This window comes from Cyclopterus lumpus, chromosome 18 (genome assembly GCF_009769545.1).
Source record: "Cyclopterus lumpus isolate fCycLum1 chromosome 18, fCycLum1.pri, whole genome shotgun sequence".
Lineage (NCBI taxonomy): Eukaryota > Metazoa > Chordata > Actinopteri > Perciformes > Cyclopteridae > Cyclopterus > Cyclopterus lumpus.
The window spans coordinates 12,806,769-12,833,411 of NC_046983.1; the positions used below are offsets into that span (position 1 = coordinate 12,806,769).

At 44.1% G+C, this 26,643-nt stretch overlaps 4 protein-coding genes across 6 annotated transcripts in view; 3 read left to right on the forward strand and 1 right to left on the reverse strand.

Annotated features, from left to right (window-relative positions):
• Positions 1-323: 323 nt before the first annotated feature.
• Positions 324-11,064, forward strand: rela (v-rel avian reticuloendotheliosis viral oncogene homolog A). 2 transcript variants are annotated; one of them, XM_034556561.1, is made up of 11 exons: positions 324-523; positions 3,245-3,280; positions 3,520-3,665; positions 3,883-4,028; positions 5,018-5,109; positions 5,853-5,987; positions 6,856-6,960; positions 8,515-8,730; positions 8,893-8,973; positions 9,077-9,160; positions 9,246-11,064. In XM_034556561.1, the coding sequence occupies exons 1-11, from the start codon at positions 517-519 to the stop codon at positions 10,070-10,072; spliced, it is 1,875 nt and encodes a 624-aa protein (XP_034412452.1). In that variant the 5' UTR covers positions 324-516; the 3' UTR covers positions 10,073-11,064. The 2 variants fall into 2 exon arrangements, with proteins under 2 accessions (XP_034412452.1, XP_034412453.1); XM_034556562.1 differs by having other exon boundaries at positions 9,249-11,064.
• A 2-nt stretch (positions 11,065-11,066) lies between these two features.
• On the reverse strand, positions 11,067-12,851 carry c18h11orf68 (chromosome 18 C11orf68 homolog). Its single transcript, XM_034556563.1, has 2 exons — positions 12,707-12,851; positions 11,067-12,245 (listed from the first exon to the last, which is right to left on the reverse strand). The coding sequence occupies exon 2, from the start codon at positions 12,199-12,201 to the stop codon at positions 11,455-11,457; it is 747 nt and encodes a 248-aa protein (XP_034412454.1). The 5' UTR covers positions 12,202-12,245; positions 12,707-12,851; the 3' UTR covers positions 11,067-11,454.
• Positions 12,852-13,139: 288 nt separating this feature from the next.
• drap1 (DR1-associated protein 1 (negative cofactor 2 alpha)) lies at positions 13,140-20,035 on the forward strand. Of its 2 annotated transcripts, none has more exons than XM_034556565.1 (7): positions 13,140-13,434; positions 14,105-14,177; positions 14,708-14,801; positions 15,142-15,267; positions 16,698-16,788; positions 16,995-17,083; positions 17,349-18,614. In XM_034556565.1, exons 1-7 carry the CDS (start codon positions 13,393-13,395, stop codon positions 17,503-17,505), a joined length of 672 nt encoding a protein of 223 aa, XP_034412456.1. In that variant the 5' UTR covers positions 13,140-13,392; the 3' UTR covers positions 17,506-18,614. The 2 variants fall into 2 exon arrangements, with proteins under 2 accessions (XP_034412456.1, XP_034412455.1); XM_034556564.1 differs by lacking the exon at positions 17,349-18,614 and adding an exon at positions 18,638-20,035 and having other exon boundaries at positions 13,187-13,434.
• A 3,116-nt stretch (positions 20,036-23,151) lies between these two features.
• Positions 23,152-26,643, forward strand: part of LOC117748188 (mitogen-activated protein kinase kinase kinase 11) — a 34,505-nt gene continuing 31,013 nt past the window's right edge. The window contains exon 1 of the mRNA XM_034557831.1: positions 23,152-25,094. Coding sequence (XP_034413722.1) covers positions 24,338-25,094 — 757 coding nt within the window. The 5' untranslated portion in view covers positions 23,152-24,337. The remainder of the gene's footprint in view (positions 25,095-26,643) is intronic.

Consider the following 26,643-nt stretch of genomic DNA (forward strand, 5'->3'; position numbering starts at 1 on the left):
ATTGAATATAAAAATGTCAAGCACAAAATATCCTTTCTCAGTAAAACAAAACAAAATATATATCTTTTTTAATTATTTTTTTAAAGGGACTGGCATTGATATGTCCGACACAAATCGTAAGAAATCCATTTTTTATCTAGTTGAATAGTTACAAAGCTTCTACACAAAGTGCACCGCTTTTATTTACAGGAAAGATTATAGATTTTGTTTTTTGTCATTTTCAACCAGTTTTCCCATGATTATCATTAATATAATAATTATTAATCTTCATCTCTCTCTCTCACAGTTACCGGAAGCGTCGTATGGTCACCGCGTTGTGCAGCTTTACTATCTGAACACAAATGTGGGCGGAGCGGAGGAGACGACACAACAGCAATGTCAAGAAGTTTTCAGAGTCCGTGCTGTTGTGTGTGCGCCTCACGGTAGCTGGAGAAACAAACAAACAAACAAACAAACAAACAACGGATACACAGTGGTGTCGACAGAAACGCGGAAGTCGGACTCGGACGCAAAGCCATGGAGGGTAAGTGGGACTGGGCTCACTTGCTCGGCCTGTTTGCCCACTTTAGACCGTGGAGGTGAAACTGTACATGGAGTTGTTTTGCGCACAGGGGAAAGCCCCGCTATCGCTGGGTTTGCGCTAACGGGTGGAGGAGGGGGTAGCGAGCTAACGCAGAGCTGGAGGTTTGACATAACCTTTCTTACCTGTCTCTACGTCAGCACTACCCGACTGAGGCCTGACGTAACGTTTGTAGTCCACTGCGCGTCGCGGACGTGAACTCACCCGGCAGGCGTGAACCAACCAAACGGCGCGTCGATCCGCGGAGAGGCCTGTCCACCTCATGGATTTCCTGAAAAAAATGCACTGAAAATGCAAAAAAAACTCGGCCGAAGATCTCTCAATTGATTGGTCATGTTGTCTTTGTTTATGGACATACGTCCTGAACAATCTCTAATGTCTACTCGATGTCGTTCATACATGTATCTTGACTTCGGCCGACATGCACTCCACCAGGGAGCATTCGTTTCAATTAAAGAAATGTCATATTCAGATTGGTCCACGCTGCTCGCCACCGCCCACCTCTGTTTTAGTGGACGGAAAAGGTGCAAGTAGACGTGTGATACGGACTGTTTTGATGCATCATTAGTAAGGTTTTTCATATCGCATACCTTACAAAGTAGATTGACGTGATTTAGCCGTGTCTAGAATATGAAGGAAATAGGACAGTGGAATTAATAATATAAATGAATAAATCCATATCACAAAGTTAACTATATGCAGTGGCGGCTGGTGGAATTTTTTTTTTTGGTAGGGCCATCCAATCAATTTCCGCAAACATCCCAGTATGATTCAATGCAAAAAAAGTATCAACCACGCATTTCTACTTTGTAGATACGCATATTTAACATTTATTCCAACACTGATATAATAAGGACATCTTATTCATACAAATATATATATATATATATATTTTAAGATGCCCCTATGAACCTTGTTAGGGTTAAAGTTTGCCTGTTTTTATCCACCTCCTCATTGTGTTTCTTCACCGTAATCCTGTGTCCGTCGTCCAGCTGGTAGAGACGTTCACTTTGCCCAATATGGTTGCATGACAGAGTTATGTGTGGCCTGGTGTTCTCATGTTTTCTTAATTCTTCCAACAAGTGCTTTGTGTCCTTTACTCCCATATCTGTCCATGCTGGATCTGTCTCTGTTGATTCATAAAGCACAATACGGCATTGGCACGACAGCATCTAGCTAGCGAAACCGTCCTGCTGTACCTGTCTATACAGAAGCTTCATGTGCTGCTTCCCTCTCAGCCAGTCTGTTGTCTTCTTGTGAGTCCGGTTGATCTGGGTCCAACTGTTTTACCTGTAGTTTACCTGTAGTTTACCTGTAGTTGACCTGTAGTTGACCTGTAGTTGACCTGTAGTTTACCTGTAGTTCTTCCCTCAAACGGGTCTTGGAGGAGAGATTTTAGCACGTCGGGTCTTGGAAGAGAAGCGCTCGTGCTGGCCGTTGTCATGTCGTTAAAATAGCGCCTGACGAGAATGCGCAGTTTTTGGGCCAGACGACTTTGGCCCAAATCTGAATCTATTTTAGGACGCGGATTGGCTAAATTGTATGTCACTCATTTATATCTTTAATCAGTAATAGGCTAAACTGCTTCTTAGCCTCTTCTGGGCCAGAACGATTTGGCTCAAGCTCGACTGAGACATGCAGACAGGCGGAGAGGACTTGCAGGAAGTGCAGGAAAAGCATATATTTTGCACGAATATCCTTTTTTCCAAATATTACTGGGTATATTCCATATTTCCAAATCACAAATATTGACAATTTGTATAATTTATTAATATTATTATATGTTCTATTTTGTGGCCCTCTATTGGCCAGCCGCCACTGAATAATCACATCACATAATGCACCAATAGCAGATTTGAAGTATCAGAGGCACTTATGTGATTTATGAAGGCCAACTTGTGGTCGACATTAACTTTCACAACATCAGGCTCAGTAACTAGTGAGATATGTCTCTCAAAGTAATGATTACACACTTATAGGCTTTAATGCTTTGTCTATTTCCAAGATCCATATTCATTGGTGTTAATCCTACATAATGTCGCTGAAAGTCAGAACAGATTGCCATTTGATCCACATTCTATGAGTTTGGTGTGGGGCTGGAACGTGGGCATGTTACAACTTGGAAAGCATCCCACCCATACCTTCACATCAAACGAGTCGGGGTGGAGCTCCGACTACCTGATCCTGTGGCCTTTTATGAATCTCAGCGATTCACTAACTGAGCTCCTCAAACCGGAGTGCCAGCCTGCTCTTTACTGACAATGGAGGCTGCTCGCACTAAGGCAGGTAATTGGACCCGGGCTATTACACCTTGTCTGGCCACATTGTTTGCTTTATTCTACACTTCTTCTCCCTATTTCCATGCTTGACGGGCAGCTTGTGGCGAGTAAATCGAATTTAGCCGGGAAGCCCCCTGTGTATCAACACCCTTTGAAATTCTTTTGGACGCTGCGCCGTCTGGTAGATTTCCACACAGGCCACAGCAGAAATAACAAACTGTTACTAAACCACAAATATGTGCTGAAAGCAGGTTTTGGTTTTCGTCATCGCTGCTGCCACTGTATGCTGTGTGCTGTGCACTGTGGATGGGAAACTACTAATCGCTCTAAAGACTTTGTCCAACAAGTGGTTGATATGTCTTTTTTTGTGTTCTGTCCACCACAGGTGTGTATGGATGGGGCCTGGCCACACTCAACCCAGGTAAGAAGCAATTTCCTCGTAAATGCTTAGTGTTCTATATGATCCGGCCCTCGACGTCATGAGTAAACATTTCAACACTGTGTGTACCGATGATCAGAGCGATTTCTGTGATGACGCACTGATTCGGGTAAAGCGGTTGCAGACTGGGAAGCGTTTCACAATCCGGATGCAGCGTTCTTGTACATATTCCAAAATCCTGTGACAATGTCATTTAAGTCCCACTCTTTCTTCTCTCGCAGTCCAAGCGGCGAGCCCCTTCATAGAGATCATCGAGCAGCCGAAGCAGAGGGGGATGAGGTTTAGGTACAAGTGTGAGGGCCGTTCAGCCGGCAGCATCCCCGGAGAGAAGAGCAACGACACCACTAAGACCAACCCAGCCATCAAGGTGGGACTGTTTTCTAGCTGTTAATCCATTTAATAACCTTTTACCTGTGATAACAAAATAATACTCTTTAAAACTATACATGTACTGACTCGGGAGCAGATCAGGATTGAAGCACCGCTGGTTGCAAACAGAGCCTCTTTGTTAAGAACTTCAGATTGTAACACTTAAGGAGTATATGAAGTTGGTAAAATAGAATTTTTTACAATTCTCCCGACAGATGCACAACTACAGCGGCCCCCTGCGTATTCGCATCTCGTTGGTGACGAAGAACATGCCGCACAAGCCTCACCCGCACGAACTGGTCGGGAAAGACTGCAAACACGGCTACTACGAGGCGGACCTGCAGGAGAGACGAATACACAGGTAGACCGGTGGGGGTGAGGGGGGGGACGACAAGGTGGTGTTTGCTTTTGAGACTGCGCCAGATAAGGACGCCACCCATTTTTGGAAGGTGACGTGTTTTACTGTCGCCTTGTTAAAATATTGGGTTTGGAGATAGAGGAAAGATAGTACAGCGTAACCCGCCTCAACAACGAAGTTGACAATCAAAACGTAAAGGAGCATTATGGGTCGTAGAAATGACGCGCAACGACAGTGACGGATGGCATACTTTTAATTGCGTAATGTTTAAACTTCATCATCTAGCCAGTGTGTCTGGGCAGAGGGAGCTATGTCTGTCTGTCTGTCTAACTTCATCACGATTGGTACGGCCCTTCACTGCCAGTGTTGTGATGCAGAGTGATTGAGCGCACCTGTTTTATATTAGTCGTCTGTTGTTCACATTGGAAAATGTACTATACTGCATTGTTTAAAAAGTTTGAAAAGTGCTAAATGACAAAGAATTCTTTGTGTTGATTGGGGATACGGTCTTAGACACACGTGTGCTCACTCAAACGCATGTACAACATGTATTCTGAGCACTACTTTTCTTCTTTTTTTTTTAAAGAGGATTTTTATAAGTACTGATCAAATAGAATATCAGATAAACGGTAACAAATTCATATTATTGTATGTCTTGAACATCTTCATCTGTTGGTAGTGAACTTGAAGACAAGTATTTCTCCACTCGCACAGCACGGCAAAGTTCTGCTGTGGACGGGGGCCTAAAGAAATTAATATTGGTTCAAGTGTCGGTTATATTTTGAATATTCTGACCACTTTACCTTGCCGTCAGACAGCCCTTTTAAAACAGGAACTTGCACCGCGTATTTGGCCACAGTTATGCGTTTGGTCCCACATTATCTCGTTCCACCTAGAAATCTGTGTGAATTCATAATGTTAATTAGAAAGCGCATGACGGCGCCGGTGGTTTCTGTCTTTTGGTTTCGGTCTCACACTGTATTTGCTTTCAGTTTTCAGAACCTGGGCATTCAGTGTGTCAAGAAGAAGGATGTGAATGAGGCCATCACTTGTCGGCTGCAGACCAATAATAACCCCTTCAACAGTAAGTGGGGATGCAGAAAGCCCTTTTTCTCCACTAAATCTAGCTCTGTGTCTAGAGTCCCAGACTATTATTTCACTGAGAGCTACAACAGACGTTTCTGTCAGAGAATTTGAAAACCGTGTCATTATTTCATCTATTAAAATTTTTTTTTTTTTAAATAATAATAAATCTGCATAAAAATAGCCAACTAACTTTGCGGTAATGTTTATTTTGTTAGCTTGATTTAACTTGCAAGGCTAGCTTTAAAAAAAGTCTGTTTTTCTACAAGATGCTGGTATAATATTAGCTAGACGGATGCTTTTTGGCTAATGTCGAGCTAGCTGCTCTGCCATGGACACGTTTCATGGAGAGTGCGACATCTTCACTGTATACTTGTGTCTCTTTGTCCGTCTTTTCGTACGTTTGTTTCTAAACCTGCAGCCAGTTTAGCTTTTCACCTCTGCTGCGTTCAGAGCTAGCTAACTAGGTGGTTAGCATTAGCAGTGATAGCCCCCATGGTGTTGTCTCGGCCCCACTGTTTCACCACGACTACAGCGGCGGCTGCTAAACACAAAATAGAGTACTGGCAGGAAAAGTGAGGTCCATAGATACAGTTACATTAACAATAGGAAGTGTAATTTGTTATTGCCGAACCGCGGCTGATTGAAAATACTGATGGCCTACATAGGGCAGGATGCTGCCCTCTGCCATGACTGCTGCATTTGCCTGATTGTGCACCCCCCCCCGCTGTGTTTTGGCTGCAGTTCCCGAGGCCAAGGTGTGGGAGGAGGAGTTTGACCTGAACTCAGTTCGGCTTTGCTTCCAGGCCTTCATCACTCTGGCTTCAGGGGACCTGATTCCTCTGGAGCCGGTGGTATCGCAGCCCATCTACGACAACAGTGAGTCGGCCACATACACATGCATGCACACAAACGCATGTAGAACATGTATTCTGAGCACTACTTTATTAATATCAGGTGATGGTCCTATATTGTATTTGAATGGCATACCAGTATCTGTGTAAGCAGGTTCCCACGCCAACTTTTACATTTGGTGCTACCTTCAATTCCCTCACACACTCTCTGTTCCTCTTTTGCGTTGGAACCTTTCTCGTAAGCCTAAAGGCTAACCTCAATCAGTTCAATTCCTATTCAGCTGCTGAGTGCTTCTTAACTCTGACTCAACACACAGCTCTATTTAGAGATAGTGTGTGTATGAAGAATGAGGCTGTTGCCCTAAAGTCTTTTTCAAAATCTAACATTTTTAGAAAGTTCAAAATGAAATTTAATTATTGTGAAATATGTTCACCAAAACTCTCTGTACATTTAAATGTTTTTAGGGTGCATGTCTCATCAAGATAATGAATAAATATATATATTGTTTTTTCATAGTGTCTCAGCTGAGGATCTAATGCCAGTTGCTCCGAGTCGTCAGTGTGAATAATTGTTTCCACTTGGGTTGTCTTTCATTTTCGGAATGTGATCGCCACTATTCAAATTAAATCCAGGCCGGCTTGTTCACAGTGGGCTGTCGTCATGATAAATTCAATCATTATACTTTTGAATTCACAGTGGACAAATGGAGCCATTTGCCTTTTGCTTCAAAGTCCTGACAAGCAATGGAACTTAATGGCTTAAGTGATGATATTGACTTTGCAGCCCCAATTCCTCTTCATTTAAAAGATGTCTGGTGTAAATCGAAAGTCTTCATGTTGTATTTATTTGTATCTTTTATGTATTCATGAATTCCTTTTCTGTCTTTTTAAAGGGGCCCCAAACACAGCTGAGCTGAAGATCTGCCGAGTCAACCGCAACTCTGGCAGCTGCAAAGGAGGCGATGAAATCTTCCTGCTGTGTGACAAAGTGCAAAAAGGTGCAATAAGCCTGTCCTGTGGGCGCTTTGGTCAGAAGTATCTAAAGTGTGGAGTGTGTGCTTCCAAACAGAACCCTGACTCTCATGTTAAAGTGTGCTACATTCGGTGATTACTTTTTATGATCACAGTGGAGATGATGAAATACTCAACCTCATGAATTACAGTCAAACATTCACAGCCAATGGAATTCTTTACAACTGCAGTTAAACACATCGTGTCAGGAATCACTCCTCATCACTATTGATCAGCGGGTGTAGCGTACTCTATACATTTTGAATTGTGAGGTACTGAATCTGTGTTGTTGTGCATATGTTAGCAATCACCCCTCACAAATTGACCTCAAAGAAGCTAAATATGAAATTCAGAGCATATTGATTGCCTCTGCGTGGCTCTCAACGTGGACCTTAGGGGGGAACCGGAGGGCGGACGCGACCAACTAGTTGTTTGCTGCTACGCTAACGCTCTGAACGCTCTTTTGAAAGCTGCACTCATAAATCCTTTATTCGAATGACGGAGGGCGTTGCTCTCGGTGAAGACCCGAAACGCAATGATCACCCATTCTGCAGCCTCGAGGAGTGTTTGAGCCTCTTTTAACACGTTGTTTTGGTTTCCTGCCCTCAAACTCTGCCATCAGTAGCTGCAGCAGGAAGTTTTTAGCTTGCCTCCCCCCAAAAAAAACTCTAAAGACCTACCATTTGCTTTGTGTCCAGCACCAAACAGCAGGCTAAGTTGGCGACTAGCATGTTCACCGTCCCTTTATATGGTAATAAGGTCACTATTGTGTTTTCAACATGAGCCTGTGGCCAAAAGGGAAGCAAAAAAAATAATGCAGCTTTCTATAAATAAATAAAAACTTTGCTCAGATAACGCATCCTCCGTACAACCAGTATGAAGTGATATTTTTGACCACGTAGCTTGTGTGTGTGTGTGTGTGTGTGTGTGTGCTAAATGTGAGGGTCTCTGCAGTACATCAGGAGGTTAGCATCCAAAGGATTTCCTGCGTGGGTGCCGTGACGCAGATGGACCTCTTTCGCCGCCCCCCCCCCCCCCCCCCCCCCCCCCCCCCCCCGCGCGCCGTGTGAACTCTTTCTCTTCCTCTGTTTCACTTTTTTTTGCATTATCTCTTCTCGACACTCTTCACGTTCATGAAAAAATAGAATTTGATAATAAGAAAATGGCAACAAAAAGGACAAAGATCACACAAAAGTCTTTTTCCCTCAGTTATGTATATATAGTATATGTATATACAGTATATACATAACTGAGTTGGCTGAAAGACTACTGCTATTATTAGTATGCCAGCACTCGAGGGTGGACACATTAACTGACACTTAGTGTTTGATAAACTCAATTAACCAAAGAATGTTTTTGTAGTTTAAGCTTTTATTCTTTTATGCTGATGTTTAACTGCATCGTATCTTGATTGCCCAAAATCTAAGGTGACTAAAAATGGAAACCATACTTCTCAGTTTTGCGTGGCAGACACTTTTTTTAATATAAGATAGTATTGTGTCCTGAATATCCCATTCTTCTTCTCTCTGTTCCCCCTGTAGAGGACATCGAGGTGCGCTTCTTCCAGGACTCCTGGGAGGGAAAGGGCACTTTCTCTCAGGCCGACGTCCACAGGCAGGTGGCCATTGTGTTCCGCACGCCGCCATACCGCGACACGAACCTCAGCGAACCCATTCGGGTCAAGATGCAGCTCCGCCGGCCCTCTGACCGCGAGGTCAGCGAGCCGATGGACTTCCAGTACCTGCCGGCTGACCCAGGTGAGAGGCGATGCTCCCATCATGCCATGTGATGTCATATAGGTTGCTGGCGTGAGCTTTTCCTGGATATTGAACATCTGGACATGCTCAAGAGCTGAAATTGTCGATGGACTCTACAAACCCAGTCTTCTAACTGCGTATTAAAAATGCTCTCCTTTTTAGATGAATACAGGCTGAGTGACAAGAGAAAGCGTACAGGGGACATGTTCCAAAGCCTGAAGCTGGGGCCCATGCTATCTAGTGGTACGTTGATTAAACACTATGCAGTATTGACAATGAAGTAAATGGGTGACGAGATTATCATTTTTTGTTGAAATGTAATGTAACCGTGTCCGTTTGAATTCAGTGTCCATGCCACAAGATAGACGGCACATAAGCCCAGCAAGAAGGGCGGTTTCAGCCAAGCTTCCATCAATGAATACACAAGTTGGTGAGTCTGTTTGATTTGTCTTAACAGACAGAGGTGGTGTTTGAATGTGTGTGTGACAATAACCTGCTGCGTTGTGTGTTTCCAGCAGCTGCGGCGCCCCCTGGTGCCAGTGGAGCGAAAGCCCAGCCTTCCTACTCGTATCAACCGGGCCAGCTCTTCTCGGTCCAGCCAAAGGTCGAGGTCTCCACCATCTCCGCTGCAACTCCAAAGCAGACATGGAGGATCATGGAGACCCTAAACCTGGGCCACCAGCCCAAAGCCACTCCGGTGCCCAACTTTCCAATGAGCCAGCCAAAAGCACCCTGCTCCGTTACCACCACGTCCACCACTAACCAGGACTACTCAACCGTCAACCTGGCAGACCTTCAACAGTTCTTCCCCGACATCTCCTCGGCCATGGTCCAGGAGACGGCAGCTTCTCAGGGAAGCTTGTCCTCCTCACAGACCGGCATCTCCTTCACCCTCCCAGGCTCTCAGTTCCATGTGGACGCACCACTTGCGGACGACGATATCCCAGAGTTCCCGAGCTTTTCCGAATCCCAGCCGCAAGGTACCCTGGACAACCTGAACATGGATGAGTTTGAGGACCTCCTGAACGTGAGCGGAAATGGCACCTCGATGTTGGCGCAGGCTTCATGTCAACAAGCCTCCCCGGCCAGCTCTTCTACGGCGGCCCACAACGCAGCGTCCCACAACATTTCTGACCCTGCCAGCATCCCAGGAAGCACCTGGATGAATTACCCCAACAGCATCGTCAACCTTCTCCAGAACGAGGGCATGATCGACAACGGCAACCACCGGCCCCCTGTGCTGGATGAGTTTGACGAGTTGATGTCCGCTGACGAGGACCGTCTTATTTCCATCTTTAACGGTGGAAGCCAAGCTGGGTTTGTTTCAGGACACCCAACCTAAAGTGTGTCCAAGGAATGTCTTTTTTCATTTTTTTTACAAACATATGTACATCGACCACTTGTATCTGCCCTTTCAACGTTCAGAACTTAAAGACCTTTTTGGTAGAAAAGACAACAAGGGAAACAAGGTGGATCTGGAGCTGTAAGAGGCAGAATGTAGCCAAACCGCTCACTATAGCCCATAGATACACCGGCAAAGACTCTTTATGGTGTTCAATTAGTGGGTTTTGCCTGGTCTTTATATACAGTTTCACTGACTGATAAAAGACAGGACTGCCCATATTCAGATTTCATCGCCCTTGTTCAGCAAACAATTTATAGAAACAGTCCGAACAGATGCATTGGCATCTGCTCAAATGTTTTCCTGTGGAACATGTGAGGCATGTTTTTGTACCCATCATTTTAGCCACTTTGGTCAGTGTTACTGTGATTATTACACTGCAATGTGTACGTTTGGTCTGCCTTTTGATTTCAAACAAAGCGGCAGGTGTTCTCGGCAGTAATTGGGTCTGGAGGTAAGTCTATGCAAATGATCCCATGGTCCTTGTAATTAAATATCCCGTGTTTTACTTTGGAATGTTTTTCTGAAGGTCTGCAGTAACTGACAACCTTCGCATACAGGTGCCTTAGTTGAGTCTCAACTAAATGTAGTAATGTGTTACAAACCAAATGAAGGTCTACATCGAAGTAATTAACAAGCATTTATAAGTACATGCTTATAGCAGTGTAGCTCATGGAACTGTATGCCAAATTTCCTCTGGTCTCTATCAGTTTTTCTAGTTATTGTGAATAATGGCAGCAGTTTAACTCCCAGTTGTTTCAGACCTGTGGGTCAATCTTGCTTTACTCTGTAGTAAAAGATGCTTCCAGATTAAATAGTGCTATTTTATACTGGTATGACATGAACTGTTTATACTTTGCCTTCATGCTGTAATTAATGACTGTCAAAGTTCCAAAACACTTTTCTTGACAATAAAAACCACAACATATTCAGATGTCTTCAAAAGTTGAATTTATTTGGCAGCTCCGTTATGGTGGTTCCACACAAACCAAAACAACAAATGTAAATTGTAAAAGAAATAAAAGATTCCCTTCAAGGATTTCTTTAGCCATCAGGTAAGTTAACAGAACATCAAGAACACATAATTTCACTTATGAATACAAACAAATTTAAAAAAAGTTTAAAGAGTTTAGGTCACTTAGGAAATATTACAGACTGAAATTATGAAATGCTGCCAAAAGGAAGAACTTGAGATCAAAATTCAACTGCTGACTTTCAAAACCCTTTTCAGCCAGTGAGATTTACTGCACAACCCAAATCATAGGATTGCCAAGTGCCAATTCATTTACCCGTTCTCCAAAACTATCTTGTTCTTAACAGGCTTATGTTACTTCGAGATTGGTGACTTTGTTGACAATGTGGGAACGCCGAGGTACACGCTCGAGGTCAAATTTGCTCTCATAAATGGTTGGACACAGTTTCCAGCGGTTGTTTCGGTAGATTCCCAGGTATGTGTACACGTCCGGCTTGTAGCTGAGGGAGCATTTGACCCCGGTGGCCCGGATGACGTTGTCCAGCCTTATGACCTCGCTCTCGTCAGTGAAGTTCTGGTTATAGGCACAAATGACATGCTTGCCGTCCCCCTTGGGATTATGGGGACTGACTTTAACGTAGGAGATTTTGCCATCCAGGGTTGCTCTGGCCACACACTCCCAGGCGTGGTCCACCTTGAAACCAGAGTCCAAGTGCATCAGCCATTTGCCCGTGAGCACTCCGTGGTTCAGGGCCAGCTCCTTCACTGTCTGAAAGCTGACAGGCCGGCCGCTGGCCAAAAGTTTCTCCCAGCTCTCCTGGAGACCCGTGACATCCCCAGTGCTGGGGCAGTGGTTCAGGCCCTCCACAGCAATCCACCCCACAGGACTAACGCCACTTTCCTCATCACCAAATCTGTTCACTTGTGAGGGACCGTTGCTCTCCAGCCAGCCATCAAACTCGGATCTGGGAGTCTTTCTCGATTCGAACACAATCCAAGGGTCCATGTCTGCAGCCATGGACTCAGCAGCATGAGTCTCTGCAGCAAAAGGAGGGGTCTCCACCTCGCCTGCTACAGGGGCTCCTTCTTCTTCCATGATGCGCTCCGTGTGAGGCGATTGAACTCGTCCGGGAACGTATCCTGTTGAAAGGAGGGAGGTGTTAAACTGTATGTTCAAACAAGTGCGCTAGTTTGCGGTACTTCTAAAGCGAAACAAAAACTGGCCAGCTGGACTACTAACGTTAGCCTGCCACATTAGCAGCAATTGTTTAACAGCAAGCGTTAACGTTTGTCTATCGCCATTTCTTCTACAAAAATAAATGTCGAACCATTTAGTGTGTGTGCCGTCTACAGATGACGTGTGGCTAAACACGAAGTTTGCAATTGCCGGGCTTCAGCCTAATTTTAGCTAGACGATTGGTGATATGGCTAGCTAGTTAGCTAGCTAGCCATATCACCAATCGTCCATGTTGGTCTTCTAGTCAGATGTGCGGCTCAGCTTGCTGTTGAGCACACCTAACGTCGTAACGTGTAACTTAGTTATATGTCCCATGCGGAGAAAGGCATTTAAGGCACATCGGTCGTCGTCATCTTAAACATACCTGTGGATGCTGTAGTTGTATTGTCAAGTGTTGTTCTTCCGCACGAGCCGACTGGGGGTGGTGAAGCTACCCGCCGTTTGGTTGTATTGTGCGTCTCTTTATGGTGCCGTTAGTGGCGCAATGACTTCTCACTGTGCGTTTCACACGTACTCCTCGGTACCAGAGAGCATGAGTTTAGCTCTATATCTAGCCAATATAATGGTGAATAACGTACCTAGGGAATTAAACGTATTTGACAAATTCAGCACAAAAAATAAAGTAGTATAGTATATGTGTTAATTACGACAAATTAGAGGTTCATTGATTTAAGCAGCGTTAGTTTAAGCTATAACGTACTACATTTAATGAATGCTCTTAAATGACAATATACCAGATTCCCTGGTGTATTTGTAACTTAATGTGCGTGTATTTCATGTAGTTATTACGTGCAACCGTGTTACATTATTAGCTTAAAACAAATGAATAACTTCTGTCCAAAGTGGCTCCAAACAGGACGGCGCTGTGACCCTGCGGAACCCAGCCGACCTGCCGGGCGCCGGGGAGCGAGTGACGACGTGCTAACGAGTTAGCAGGGTAGCTATTGCTATCTAGTGTGCGCGCAGTGGAGGTGATTTATGTATGATAGAGAGCAATATTCCAGCATATATTGCATTTTATTTTAGGTTAGCCATCTAAGTGATTTAATTATGCCTAGCAAAAAGAAGAAATACAACGCCAGATTCCCTCCGGTGAGTTTAAACTTTGATGTACCGGTGTTGAGATAGTTAGCAAACTGTAGAAGGAAAGCTAACTTGTCTAGCGAGCTTAACTGGGACCAGGCCTGTTTTGTTGCCTAGAGCGCCCACAACCCAACTTACAAACGCAAGCGATTGCCACTGAAGTGTAAAATGCACTGGTGCTGTTATATCGACGTCCCTGATTTAATTTAATTGTCCAACTTACTTTGCACCCCATAGTTAGCTGTGGTGCATCTGAGTCGTTCGACGTAAGCTAGCTAGCTAGCGGGTCCACCAATTATTGTTGTTTTTAGCATGCCGAGCTAAGTGAAACCGAATGCTGTAACTCTGGGCTATCTGTTTGTGGGTGCTCATTTAGCCAACTTTTGAGTTGTTCACATTCTAAACAATGTAGAATATCTCATCAACAGTAATGCATAGTTCTCAACGTGCCATGCCATTAAAGTCGTCTTAAGATAGCGACGATTCCAACAAATGTGTTGTAACTTTACTATATTTTGTTGTCAAGTTAATTCAGTTAACGAGCGTTTAGTTGTGATGCATCGATCTGTCTTTAAAGTCTTGTTTTTCATTTAAAACAAGTTTGGTGTCACTGTATTAACAGGCATTGGCTCACTGTACAAAATCAACACACGTAACACTTCACCTTTTCTCCTTACAGGCACGGATTAAGAAGATTATGCAGACTGATGAAGAAATAGGCAAAGTGGCTGCCGCAGTACCTGTTATTATTTGTATCCTTCCTGTCCCAAAATATCTTATGTGCATGTACCACGGTTTCAATCACCTGTATGTGTTTTGAATTCACAAAATGCATTCATATGAATTGTCCCATTCATTTAGTTTTAGTGCCATGTGCTAATGCTCTGACTCTAAGATGAGACAGTCACTTCATTAACCAGTCAACGAACAGATACATTTTAGTTTGTTAAATTAAGGAACGCGTTTGCTGGTTTAGGTTTCGCCAATTTGAAGATGTGCTTCTTTTTCTGAATTTGAATTTGAAACCCATGTCAACAGAATATCTGTTTGGGTTGTGAATTGTTGTCCAGAGAATAGAAGACATTGTAAGTCATATTGGACTTGTGATATATGTTTTATATTTTCTCAACTAATGATCAATTACATTTATTTTAAATGACAGATCAATCAATAATGAAGAGAAAAGTTGTTTTCAAGTTGTGGATCGCCACTCGATCAGGTAGTACTTCAAATAATGAACATAAATCTGCTCCATCGTAATTTCCTTAATTTAGGATGTCAGCGAGAGCCCTGGAGCTTTTTTTGGAATCATTGCTTACAAAGGCCTGTCAAGTCACCCAGTCTAGGAATGCAAAGACGATGACAACATCGCATCTGTAAGTTTCTGTTTTTGTGTGCGTCTTGATAAAGAATCTGGTCTCTATTGCAATGTTTTGGAGTTGGACTATTTTGGGAGTCATCCTCTGTTCAGTTCATTCTGACAGACCCCAGATGTGAACTTGGGCAGTGAGATGATAATAACAGGAACAATCATATTAAAGTTGTTTGATTTTGGGCTCATTTTGCTAAAAAGGGTGCTCACTTTTCTTTTGAAATTAATATATAGTCCCCATTTATCTTTTTGTCTGTGTGACATTTATACTTTTTTCGTCAACTTGGAATGCATGCAAGTCTGTGGCGAAAGCAATGCACTGATCTAAAATTGTGTGTCCACAGGAAGCAGTGTATTGAGCTGGAGCAACAGTTTGATTTCTTGAAAGACCTGGTTGCAACGGTGCCAGACATGCAGGGCGAGGGGGAAGAAAACCACACGGAGGGGGGAGGAGAAAAAGTCCCACGCAGGTCTGTCTGTCTCTCTCACACGCTCACACGGGGCAACATGGAGGTATAGCCCCTTTTTACAGTCGACGCCATCAGATATATTTGTGTGCGCATGTTGGCAGAGGAAGTTGTGTTTTGTTTCAGCCATCCAGACGAGTAAGCAAGCTTTAAACGTTGAATTTAAAACTTTTACCGGCATCAAATTGTCTGACTGTTTGTTGCACGTTCGGTTCTCAGAATCGATATTCCAACAGAGGACTTGAGTTCTACAGAAATCCGACAGAATAACTAGGTGTTTCGGTTTAACCGTGTGACTGTTAACGGGAGACTTTCAGACGAAGGTGTCCGCGATTGCTCGTGGTAACTTAACGTAAAAAAAAAGGTGTAGATAATAAGCGTTGATGAGTATATATTTGAAATTGATTGAAGGCTTTTACATGGACATCTGTTTTTGTTTTCAAAAGCTGCTGCTACTACGAGCAACCACAGACGCGTTCAGCTGAGACTCACCATTTAACACGGTCCCTCATTACACCAAAACACTGGCGGCCACTAGCAATTCAACGTGTTGACTACCACTGCACTGATTTAAAAAGGCTCACGTTGGAAGTGCCCATGTTAAAACTCCCTCAACTCTGAGTCTACATCGTAGTGTTTGACGCTCTGTACATGACCACAACATAGGGCCTCTTGCTCATGTGTGCTACGCACTCACTAATAGCACACCGATCTGGAAAGTCAACTTGTTCAGTTTGCATTCGCCATCTTTGCTGGTTGAGGCTCTTATAGCTTGACAAGCTGTTGCACTCCGCCGTACTTCCGTTGCCAAATTCCGTGCGTACCTCGTCATCGTTGACAAACTGTTAAAGGGTCTACAGCACCGTGGAATTAAATGCTCAACGCTGTAAAGTTGATGTGCAAGGTCCTGTTGTACGTGCATTGCTAGATCAAGCACCTGAGTTTGACTCAATAATCCTGCTTGGTTGTGTGATTTGTCGATCTATGCAGTAAATACATACACCCACACAATTAAGAAATTAATCACTCAACGGGACTCAACTCCTTATATGGACACAAGGAGAGTTATCTTTGCCTTTACCAGGAACAGCTGCTTCTGTAAGCAGATGTAGACCAAAGCAGGGGGTACACTAGTTTTTGAGGATTGGAGAGAAGAAAGAGCAGTGTTGACAGTCAAATCAAGCACTGCAGCTAAATTGGAGCAGAGAGCTTGGCAGATAATTACACATGAATTAACTTCTTTTCACCGAAGAGTGGCGGATTCGATTCTGATTCAATTTAAAGTGCGTCTACGCTCCTAATATTTAGACACACAGTCTCTGCTATTGGACTCATTTCACCAGCAGTGTTGACCACATCCAAAGTGTCTCTGTTTATCTGAAAGATGCACATGACATTTTGTTGTTGTTTTAATTTATTTTTCTGGCCACCAGGGGTAGAAAACCAGGGTCCGGCCGCAAGAACGGAGGAGCTGGCTCCAAAGGAAAGGACAAGAAGTTGTCTGGCACCGAGTCGGAGCAAGAGGTTGGGGTGTATTTGCGTGACCTATAGCTATCTACAGCTTGCTAGTTATATTTTCCTTTCCTTTTGGAGGCACATGAATTATATTTTGAAGAGAAATTATCATCGCACACACGTAATGATCTACATAATGGAACTCCATGCAGTTTCAGTGATTTGTGTGTCTGAGGTCAGTAGGCTGACTGGTATGTTTGTTGTGCCGGAAACAGGATGACTCTGAAGACAGTGAGACGGATGGGGACGAGGAGGACGGCTTTCAGTCCAGCGCAAATCTACCGCACATACCCAGGTTCCACAGGTACGGAGCCGGGCCGCGTGTCAACTTATTTTCCATATCATTTTATGCTATCATTATCTGATGAAAGACAAGGGTCGAATGGTTAAGAATGCAGCTTTGTAGGCATGAGCATTTCAAGCTAAAACATTCCATTCAATAATCACTAGGAACCTATTTGATTGTTTTTTTTAAAGATTATTGAGAGTCAATCCGCCCGGTTAACATGCAGAAATATGCGCTAATCAACCAACCAACCCACAAACCTTCAACGTTACGCATTACACAGGACTGAGGAAGAAGGACAGAGACGGACTGAAGGGCCACTGCCGCAGTTTCCGGTGTGTTTGTGTGTGTGTGTGTTTGAGACTGAGAGGGAGGAAGAGAATAATAAGGGGACGGGATTGCTTCTTTTTTTGTTTGTTTGTTTTTTAACTACATTTTAGTCTCGTATTTCTTTTTTCCCATAAACCAAATGGCATGCGTCATATTGTCACCGTTAGTGTTTAATGACGTCGGCATTTCTTCCAAGTCACGGGTAAAAAGGCTGTGGACGTCTTAATACAATCACTACACTGAACGTCGTCAGATAAACGTAAAGGCTTCAGCAGCACAATGTTAATAAGCATGTTTGCATGATTGATATCAATAATTCATTCATCATTTGAGTACTATCCACTATGCTCAACAAACAGAAAAACATTTAAATAAACATACTGTAATAAAATGTTTCCTTGAGGTGCGCAAGGGCAAAATTGTTTAACACATACACACACACACACACAACCTGCTGCCTCGTCCCCATTCAGCCAATTCATATTCACAACACACAAACATTCTTCTTCCTATAACTCATATTTTTATCTTGTTCAGGAGCAAAATAACAAATATGTATGATAACGCTTCCATGCATCAAATATTATGTTTTTTTGCCTTCTTTTTTATTCAGAAAAAGACAATATTCCTACTAAGCTTTGTTTACATGGCTAATGAAAATGATTATTCCACTAACATTCCTGTTTACATGCAGCCGTGCGTATTCGATCAACGCTAAACGACCTCATGCCGCGTCCTCATCGCCGGCGCCGTTCTCGGCTGTGTTTTAAGGGGGCGACGTCCTAACGCGTCGTTCATCACATCAAACTATATCACGGTGGAACGGCAGGAGCAGCTTGTGTCACTCTGTCTTCTTTGCGTCAAAATATGTTTGTTTTGGTGTCCCACCACCGGTGGTGGACTGCCTGGACCGTGTGAACACAGCCTCCCTCTTTTATTCCTTCAACCACCTTTTGCTAAAAGGTCGACCGTTGACCTTCGACACCTTCCATACTTCTTTTTATTCTAAACCGCTTTCATATACTGTATAATCTCCTGTTAGTCTAAAATGTATTTGTTATGGTATACTTCCTATGACAATCCGTATAGAGTACATACTGTTAGATGTCAGTTAGAATGTAGTGTGGATTTGGGAGCTTATAGCAGAGGTTCACTAAAAAAAGAAATACCACATTGATTTATGGTTGTTTTAAATGGGAAGTACCTCGTAAGAGTAATTTGAATTTGATTGACCCCTAACAGGGGTTTACACCTGCAGGACCTGTCCCCCTCCCACAGCTCAAACGAATCCCAGCAGGACATGCAAATGGAAAGCCCGGCCTCAATGGGCAACATGGCCCCCGAACAGCCCCAGGGCGGCATGGCCTTCGCCCCCCACCCCTCCATGATCAGCGTCGCACCACCTCCCCCAGCCCCGGAGCCGCACAAAAACGAGGAGGACGACGACGACGAAGACTATGACTCTTAGCTCCCTCCTCCTCCTCCTCCTCCTCCTCCTCCTACACCACTCACACACGCACGTACACTCTTCCGACATTATTTTCGATTCCTTAAGTTGTTGTCGCGGCGGCTGCTCTCAGCAGAGGAGGGAAAGACTCTTCATCACGCCGAAAGCAAAGAGACGCCGCCGCAGGAGACAGAAAACTGGTTGTACATTATGTGTTTTAATTTTCTTTTTCTTTTTAACAAAACAAAACAGTTTTATTTTATTGTAGAGGAGAATCCAACGAGGATGTTTTTTTAACGAGTCAGTTGTTCTATTTTGACTATATAAAAAAAAATAAAAATGGCAGTCGTCACTATTTTTGCCGTGAGCCCCCGCAGACAGGATAGGTGTAGTTTGTGTTGCCTTGTAGCTTTTTTTTTTTTCTTTTTTCTTTTGGCACTTTTCTTTCTTCCTCGGTCCTCCGTAGTAGACTTATGAAGTGGACAAATGAGTCGCTAAAGGTTGGCTTGAATAGTGGTAGTTGAAGCCTTAAAATGGCCTTTGATGCTCGATAGGCTCTGAAATACTGCTGTGAAGATGTGTACTTCCCGGCTTTGTCACTCCAATTGTCAGGCTGCAACATAAACAAGGAAGCAGGTGTATTTTTACTATCGGTTAGCTAAACCACAGCTTTTTGGAATTGGTTTCTATTTTTAATTCACGTTTTTATCGAGAGAACCATAAACCTCCACGACCACAACCATGAAGTCAAATGTATCAGCAGGTTAGCGATTTACACTTTTTGTGTTGGTCGCTGTCAGAGGTTAGGTGCTCCGGCAGTTGGGTCTTGTATTATTATTTTTATTTTATACAACCATTAATTTCCCCTGAATTGCCCATCAGAAGTATAATGTGACTCTTGGACCATAACTTTGTTTTTAAAGTTGTTTGTCTCCTTTTGTCCTCTGATTTCTATTCTGGCCACCCCTCCAACTTTTGGGTAAATTTATCTATAGACATTTTTTTTTTTCCCTCCTCTTTTTTAGATTGTTTTAAATGTATCCATGGAAAACCGAGAGGGGGGGCTCCCATTTATGTGTCAGTCTCAGTATGAAATGTTTCAGAATAGACAGTTGAAGTTGACACTGTATTGTAAACTTTTAACATTCTTTTTATTTTGTATGGGTAAAATAAAGTTCATATTTCAATTAAAAAAGAAGGAAAAAAAAGCAACCCTCGTTTGGGCTTGTTGTGTCCTCCTTCTCAGAGATGAAAAAGCTTTCCACATCAGGCACATCTGCAATGGTGTACCGTTAAAACAGTTCTTTGTTTACCAGAAGGAAAACTGAAACATGCGCTTTCTTTGAAGAGAAATATTTCAAAAGACTTCCTCCTTCATTTCACATGCTCGGAACACATCCTTTGTAGTCCTGATGCTGGGTCTCCTTGCAGTTATTGAGTTGTTTACTTCCTGTATTTTGCAATATATATAAAAACGACAACCTGAAAGACAAGTGCTGGTATTTGTATCCGTGGTAGTACGAGACGGTATAGGTTTTGTGGAAAGGTGTTCACAGCAGCTGGTAGCCGGCGTCCTGACCCTTTTCTCCTCCTCCCTGCTTTCTTTAGTTTTCAAACAGTTCATTTTGTCACGTAAAAGCAGCCGCCTCATTCCCCCCCACCCCCCCACCGGCCAAGCAACCCTGAGCCAGGGCTGCAATAACAACTGCATCCTTCCTGCACAAGCGTTGACTCAGCGGACTGTGAGGAGGGTGGGGTTAGCTGTCTGGGTTTGTGTGTGTGTGTGTGTGTGTGTGTGTGTGGTGGGGGGGGAGTTGACTTTAGGAGGTTGGTGTCCAAACAAACGGCAGCCATGGGGCATGGAAGGAGGGAGGGTAGTGGGAGCCATCAAAGGGCAAACAGAAGGAAGCACACTGTTTCCACACAGCAAGCCGGAGGGGCCAAAGGTGGCCCTCTGATTCCCATCCACTCCCATGAAGCCACGGACCTCGAAGCTGGTGGCTTAGTACTCAGTGAGCCCAGGAATATTATCATTTACATGCCCTTCAACTACTTCATGAAGTAAAAATAAAAAATGTTGTAAAATGTTTTATCACCACCTAAATAGTAGCGTAGCCTCTATTTTGACATTCGTAGAGGTTAATTAGGTTTAAACAAAATAACGATGCGATTGGCGTATAGCACTAAACACGGAGGACAGCGGGGGCTGATGGGAAGGTCATTAGCTTTGTGGAAGTGGACACAGTTCAATTCTGACCTGATGATGGTGTGAGATGAAAAGGTAAAGGATCTCCGAGCTCCGCAATTCATCATGTCCGAAAGTTGCCGATTAATAATTAATCTAAAATGTCAACGTCATGGCGGCTGTAGCCCTTAGAAGTCTGGGGACCATGGGTGTCTGTTGAACTTCCAATCCATCCATTAGTGTCGAGATATTTTAGTGGCGGACTGACAGACTGACAGCAGCAATGATATTTAATTTGACTTTTATCAAGACCCTGTTTGAGTAATGCTTAAAAACTATAGTAGCCAGTTGTGTTTCTTTTTTTACTCACACTTCTTTTTAAAAACACAATGGATTACGTTTTTGTTTTTGTATATTTACGTCTTCAGGAGAAATCATTTTAAGATCAGGGCATGTCACCTCTGGTTGCAAAAAGGTAACGTTTGTAGGCTTTTTACAAAACTTATATCATCGCATCACAGAATGCAGTTTCATTTTTCATGAAGAGAATCTGCCGAACTCTAGCGTTTATACAACAGAAAGGTGAAACTCAAAGTGAGAGTAGTCTCCTTGGAATAAAACTTTTAAATGAGCTATTTGACTTCTATCTTAAGTAGAACTGTACAGCAGTAAATCTGACTCCACTTGAGTGTAATTTCAGTGGCAGCTTTTCCACCTCGCTCGGGTAAGTAGCCCATCAAACTGCATAAAGAACATTAAACCAGCCATATGCCAAAGGCTTTTAAATGTGTTGCTTGAGGATCGGCTTGAAACTGCTTTCGTTGTTCAAAGTTACACCAGACAAAGAAAATCTTCAACAAATCCCCCCTCACAGAAACCGAACGGCGGCCCTTCATTCTCTTTTCTTTGACTACGGGGACCATTTTTGAATGAACTGCTGTCCTTGAGCGTTTGAAATGAATGTCACTGAAGCATAATATCTGAACTGATTCAACAGGAGGAAACTTCACTGTGGTGTTATAGGAGCAGATGGGAGCAAATAGCAATCGGGGTAAATAGCAATAGAGCAAATGGCGTGGATTTAAACTAACCATATGGCAGATGAACTATAAATGCTTTAATATATGCAGAGTGTGGAAAATAATAACACGACTACCGAAACATACACACCTATGGAAAATGTGACTGGACAAAAAGTTGCAGCATTTACACTAACAGCATCTTTCAGGGCAAAGGTGATATTTAGTTGACATGGGATTTGCACAACATAATTACAGATTAAAGGCCACAGTTTGCAGATTAAAGGCCACAGTTTGCCCACATAAAAAATGATTGTCCTGTGGCTAATTTCCTGCATTCCTGGCTTCCTGCTAACTATCACTTACATTAACAATCATCAGTGTTGAAATGACTGAGACGTGGTTCATATACAAATATATATATATATATATATATATATATATATATATATATATATATATATATATATATATATATATATATATACACATACAGGTTCATTTGCCACCTGTTCCCACCAATACCAAGTCAGCTATAATAAACAAATAGGACTTCTTGGGTGTATGTCAAAATAAAAGCCTGTGCCGCGTGGTCAAGATAATATAAATAGGAAATGAAAATGAATTAAATATAAATTCTTCAAACATGAGTCACTTTTTAAATGAATAACAACGTAATAAAATAAATGTATTGGTCATTTCAACACTATGATGATTGTTAATGTAAGTGATAGTTAGCACTTACATGCAGGAAAGTTGCCACAGGACAATCATTTTTTTAAGTATTAAATACACGACAGAGAGATGGGTTGCACACAAGTGCCTTGTTACTAGTCCATAAACACCACAAATGAATTATTTACTTTCACTTAGACAGTGAAATAATAATAATACATGGCATCCTTGTCCCCAATTAAGTATGAAGATATAGAGAATGTATCATATATCAGTATTAAATAAAGTAGTGACATTTAATTGTTGTCTTTTTTTTTCTCGTGGAAACTTTTATTGGCAATTTCAGCAAAACAACACTTAAACGTCCGCGTTGGTCCGAGCTTTATGTTGACAGTCCCAACCGGAAGTGTCACAATGGACTGCGTGTCGCTTCACCGGGGCCTGTCATCTGACTCTTTTCCTGTCGGGAGAGAAAAAACAAAGTTTTTGAAACCCCACCCTCTCCGCTGACTGTGGGCAGACGGAGAAGTGGAGAAGTGGTTCGAGGTCCGGACGAGTTGACCGAGGAAGAGGAATATTCCAACAAGTTACGATGGCGGTGTGGCGCTGTTTGGATACGGAGCGCACCAACGGGGCCGGCGAGCGGGACGAGGCCACGCGCTGAACTCCAACTCGGGGAACTAACGGGATTTTGTTTCTACTGCGTGGTTGCTCTCTCTGGAAAGTGAAGCGTGTTGCGGACGGCTCTTCCTGTTCCGAAAGTCGGCGGGTCCCTACGTGTTTGTGTCGCGATAAAGACCAGCTCGTCGCGCGCTCGTGATAACTCGCAACTTGTTCGGTATGGACACTCTCGCTCGGAAGGTTGCGGGATTTCCTGCGGGAGCGCCGCACAGTTGCGGCCAGTCTCGGTTATTGGAGATTTCTGTTTGCTAATGCGAACTGGAACTTGTCGTAAAACACTGGTTGGCTGTACTGAATGCTCCTTTTCCTGCTATTCTTCTCCGCTTCGCAGCGCTTCCTGCTTGTGGTGGCCGCTGCACTTAATGGCTAAAAATACATTAAAACAAACCCAAATGGACAGCTGAACAGTGGTGGGAACAGCCATTTATACTTCAAAGTATTTTTACAACAAGCTCTGGATAGTTTAATTGATCTTTCTACACTTCAGTCATTCCACAGCTCAACAGGTGGCCGCTTTGCCTGAGGGGAAGAGGAGAGCTCACTTACCCATTAGGCCATTCAGGAGCCTCTTAGAAACAGGCCGGTGAACGTGTAGGGAAAACCACACATCACTTGAACCGAGAGAAACGCTGACTGGAGACCGTGCTGCGTTTCTGAGCTCGGGACAGAATCAATCCATTAACTGATCCTGTGTGTTTTTAAGTGGGGTGGCTTTGCGTGTGATGTCAAGACGAATGAGAGACTTTCACCATTCAGTCGTCTCCGATTCCTCCTCTGTAGCCCGCTTGTTGGTCAAGCTTTTGAACACATTTCACTGGTCCCTGATGAACCAACAAGAAAGGGAGCGAGGCGCAATAAAGTACTCCTTTGTACTTTTATTTTCAGACCCTTGCGGTGCAAAATCAGATCCAGTGTAGACATCTGCTTGAGGCTCCATGGAGCCACTGAAGAACATATTCAGTCGTGGCTCGCTGTCCAACTGGAAGAATTTGGATCAATCACAAAAAGGGAACTTCACCAACCCTGTGTGGACGGCCTTATTCGACTATGAGGCGTCCTGTAAAGATGAGCTCACCTTGCGTAAAGGTGACCTGGTAGAAGTCCTGTCTCTGGACTCTGAGATATCAGGGGACGAGGGCTGGTGGGCGGGGAAGGTCAACAACAAGGTGGGCATCTTCCCGTCCAACTACGGCTCCTTCAAGCCGAGTGGGTATGGGAAGCTCCCGAACAGCGCCGTGGTCGGCGAGCTCAGCCCGGCTGTGGTCTGCCAGTTTGAGCCCGACGTGCTGGACTTCCGGGAGCTGAGCCTGGAGGAGGTCATCGGGGTCGGGGGCTTCGGAAAGGTGTATCGCGGTACATGGAGAGGCCTGCTGGTGGCCGTGAAGGCCGCCCGCCAAGACCCGGACGAGGACATCAGCGTGACGGCGCAGAACGTCCGGCAGGAGGCGCGTTTGTTCGCCATGCTCACTCACCCCAACATCATCGCCCTGAAAGGCGTCTGCCTGCAGGAGCCCAACCTGTGCCTCATCATGGAGTACGCCTCAGGTGGGCCGCTGAGCCGGGCGCTGGCAGGGCGCCGCATTCCGCCGCACGTCCTCGTCAACTGGGCCGTGCAGATAGCCCGAGGGATGTTGTACCTGCACAGCGAGGCCATCGTCCCCGTCATCCATCGGGATCTCAAGTCCAACAACAGTAAGTCCTTCGACCCCGCAGTGCGAGTCGGCCATCAATCAAACCCGATCCCATTCTGTCAGTGTTAGATTGATGACAGCAGCAGGTTCAGACGTATTTACTGGGCCTGCTGGGTGGCAACATGCCCCATGGCAGTGGTGGAACATGGTGTACTGCGTATACTGCTGCTGAAGGCCTCTCTGTGTTCACAAGGCCACATCTAGAACAAAGGCAACCTTTTTAACTCCCTCAGCATACTGTGCTCTAGTAGAATTATTAACTCAAACACCCTGTTAGTCTGGGAAATTGGATTATCTCTCCACTTTTGATCCTGTGCCATAATACAGTACAAATCATTGTCTTGGGGCAATTTATCTCTAGTTAAAGTTCATTACATCAAAAAAATAAGATTAACGGTACGACAAAACATCTTTTTTTTTTTTGGATGGTAGCTCAGTCATGTGACTCTAAAATGTAGGCCACAGCAGATATGCAGTTATGTGTCGTCAAAGGCACAAAATGCTGCACTTTGCACTTTGTCGCCGTCCTGGGGGGGAGCCGGGGAGGGTCTTGCATCGTCGTTTTTTTGGGCCCTGGCGGGCAGACACGTAGGCATTGAACCGTTTCATTAAAGCTGAACTGCAGAGACATGCTTTCTGCCCCCCCTTGCCCACCTCTCTCCCTTTGAAGCAGAACAAGTGCCCAAACACACCCAGCCACCTGAATGTTATAGCAGCCTCCCCTCTGTTATCATTCTTTTGATGCAGTGTATATCCTTCCCCCACCCCCCACCCCTCAGTCAGTTCCGTGACTGTATCTGTTGCGGCTCATCCTCTCTGTTACTGCGGATCCTAAAATAGAGCGAGGTCGTTGGTCGCTCCTGGTCTACCTGGGAACGACTGAACCCACAAATGTGACCATGTGAGAACCAGAGCTTAACGGTCTCCGTCCGTCTTGCCTAACTACTCCTCTCCCGGTTCCGGGTACTTTTCCTGGTAAGGCCTCTCCACTGGAAATACCAAAAACCAAACAAACACAATTCTCCCGGAGCGCAAAAAAGAAAGTTGAGTTATGTCAATATAGTGTTTGTGCATGAAGCAGGCCAACGCAAACACAAACCCTGTGTCCGTGCGCCAGGAGATTGTATCGCCCTTCTACCTCTTCTTCCCTGAATCTTTGTCCCTGTCCTGCCCCGACATGTTTCCACACAGCCAGAACCCTGTTGTGCCGCGGAGCGATATCCTGTTGTGGTGGTTGGTGGGGTGGGGGGGGTTAGGTTTAAGGAGTTGATGGGTTTAATACACAGGTGCAAGAGCATCTCAGCATTTTAAAGGGAGAATGCACACTAGGACACTGTTTTAATAAACTGATGACTTACTGAAGCACCAATAGTAATCCTCAGATTGTGAAGCCAGTTACTCAGAATAATGACGCATGTTCTTTTTTTCAAGAGCTGGCATTTTGCATCAGCGCTGGCAGATATCTGTCACAAGACCTATTTCCAATTGTGGCCTAAAAGTGGACCACAATGCACTGGGGCAACACGATGTGTTCGTTAACAGAAAAGTAG

Coding starts and splice junctions, on each gene's coding strand:
- rela (XM_034556561.1), top strand. Junction 3,666..3,882: donor AGACCAACCCAGCCATCAAG/GTGGGACTGTTT, acceptor TTCTCCCGACAG/ATGCACAACTACAGCGGCCC. Junction 5,988..6,855: donor GCAGCCCATCTACGACAACA/GTGAGTCGGCCA, acceptor GTCTTTTTAAAG/GGGCCCCAAACACAGCTGAG.
- c18h11orf68 (XM_034556563.1), bottom strand. CDS start 12,201: ATGGAAGAAGAAGGAGCCCCTGTAGCAGGCGAGGTGGAGACCCCTCCT.
- drap1 (XM_034556564.1), top strand. CDS start 13,393: ATGCCTAGCAAAAAGAAGAAATACAACGCCAGATTCCCTCCG. Junction 13,435..14,104: donor ACAACGCCAGATTCCCTCCG/GTGAGTTTAAAC, acceptor TTCTCCTTACAG/GCACGGATTAAGAAGATTAT. Junction 15,268..16,697: donor GGAGAAAAAGTCCCACGCAG/GTCTGTCTGTCT, acceptor TCTGGCCACCAG/GGGTAGAAAACCAGGGTCCG.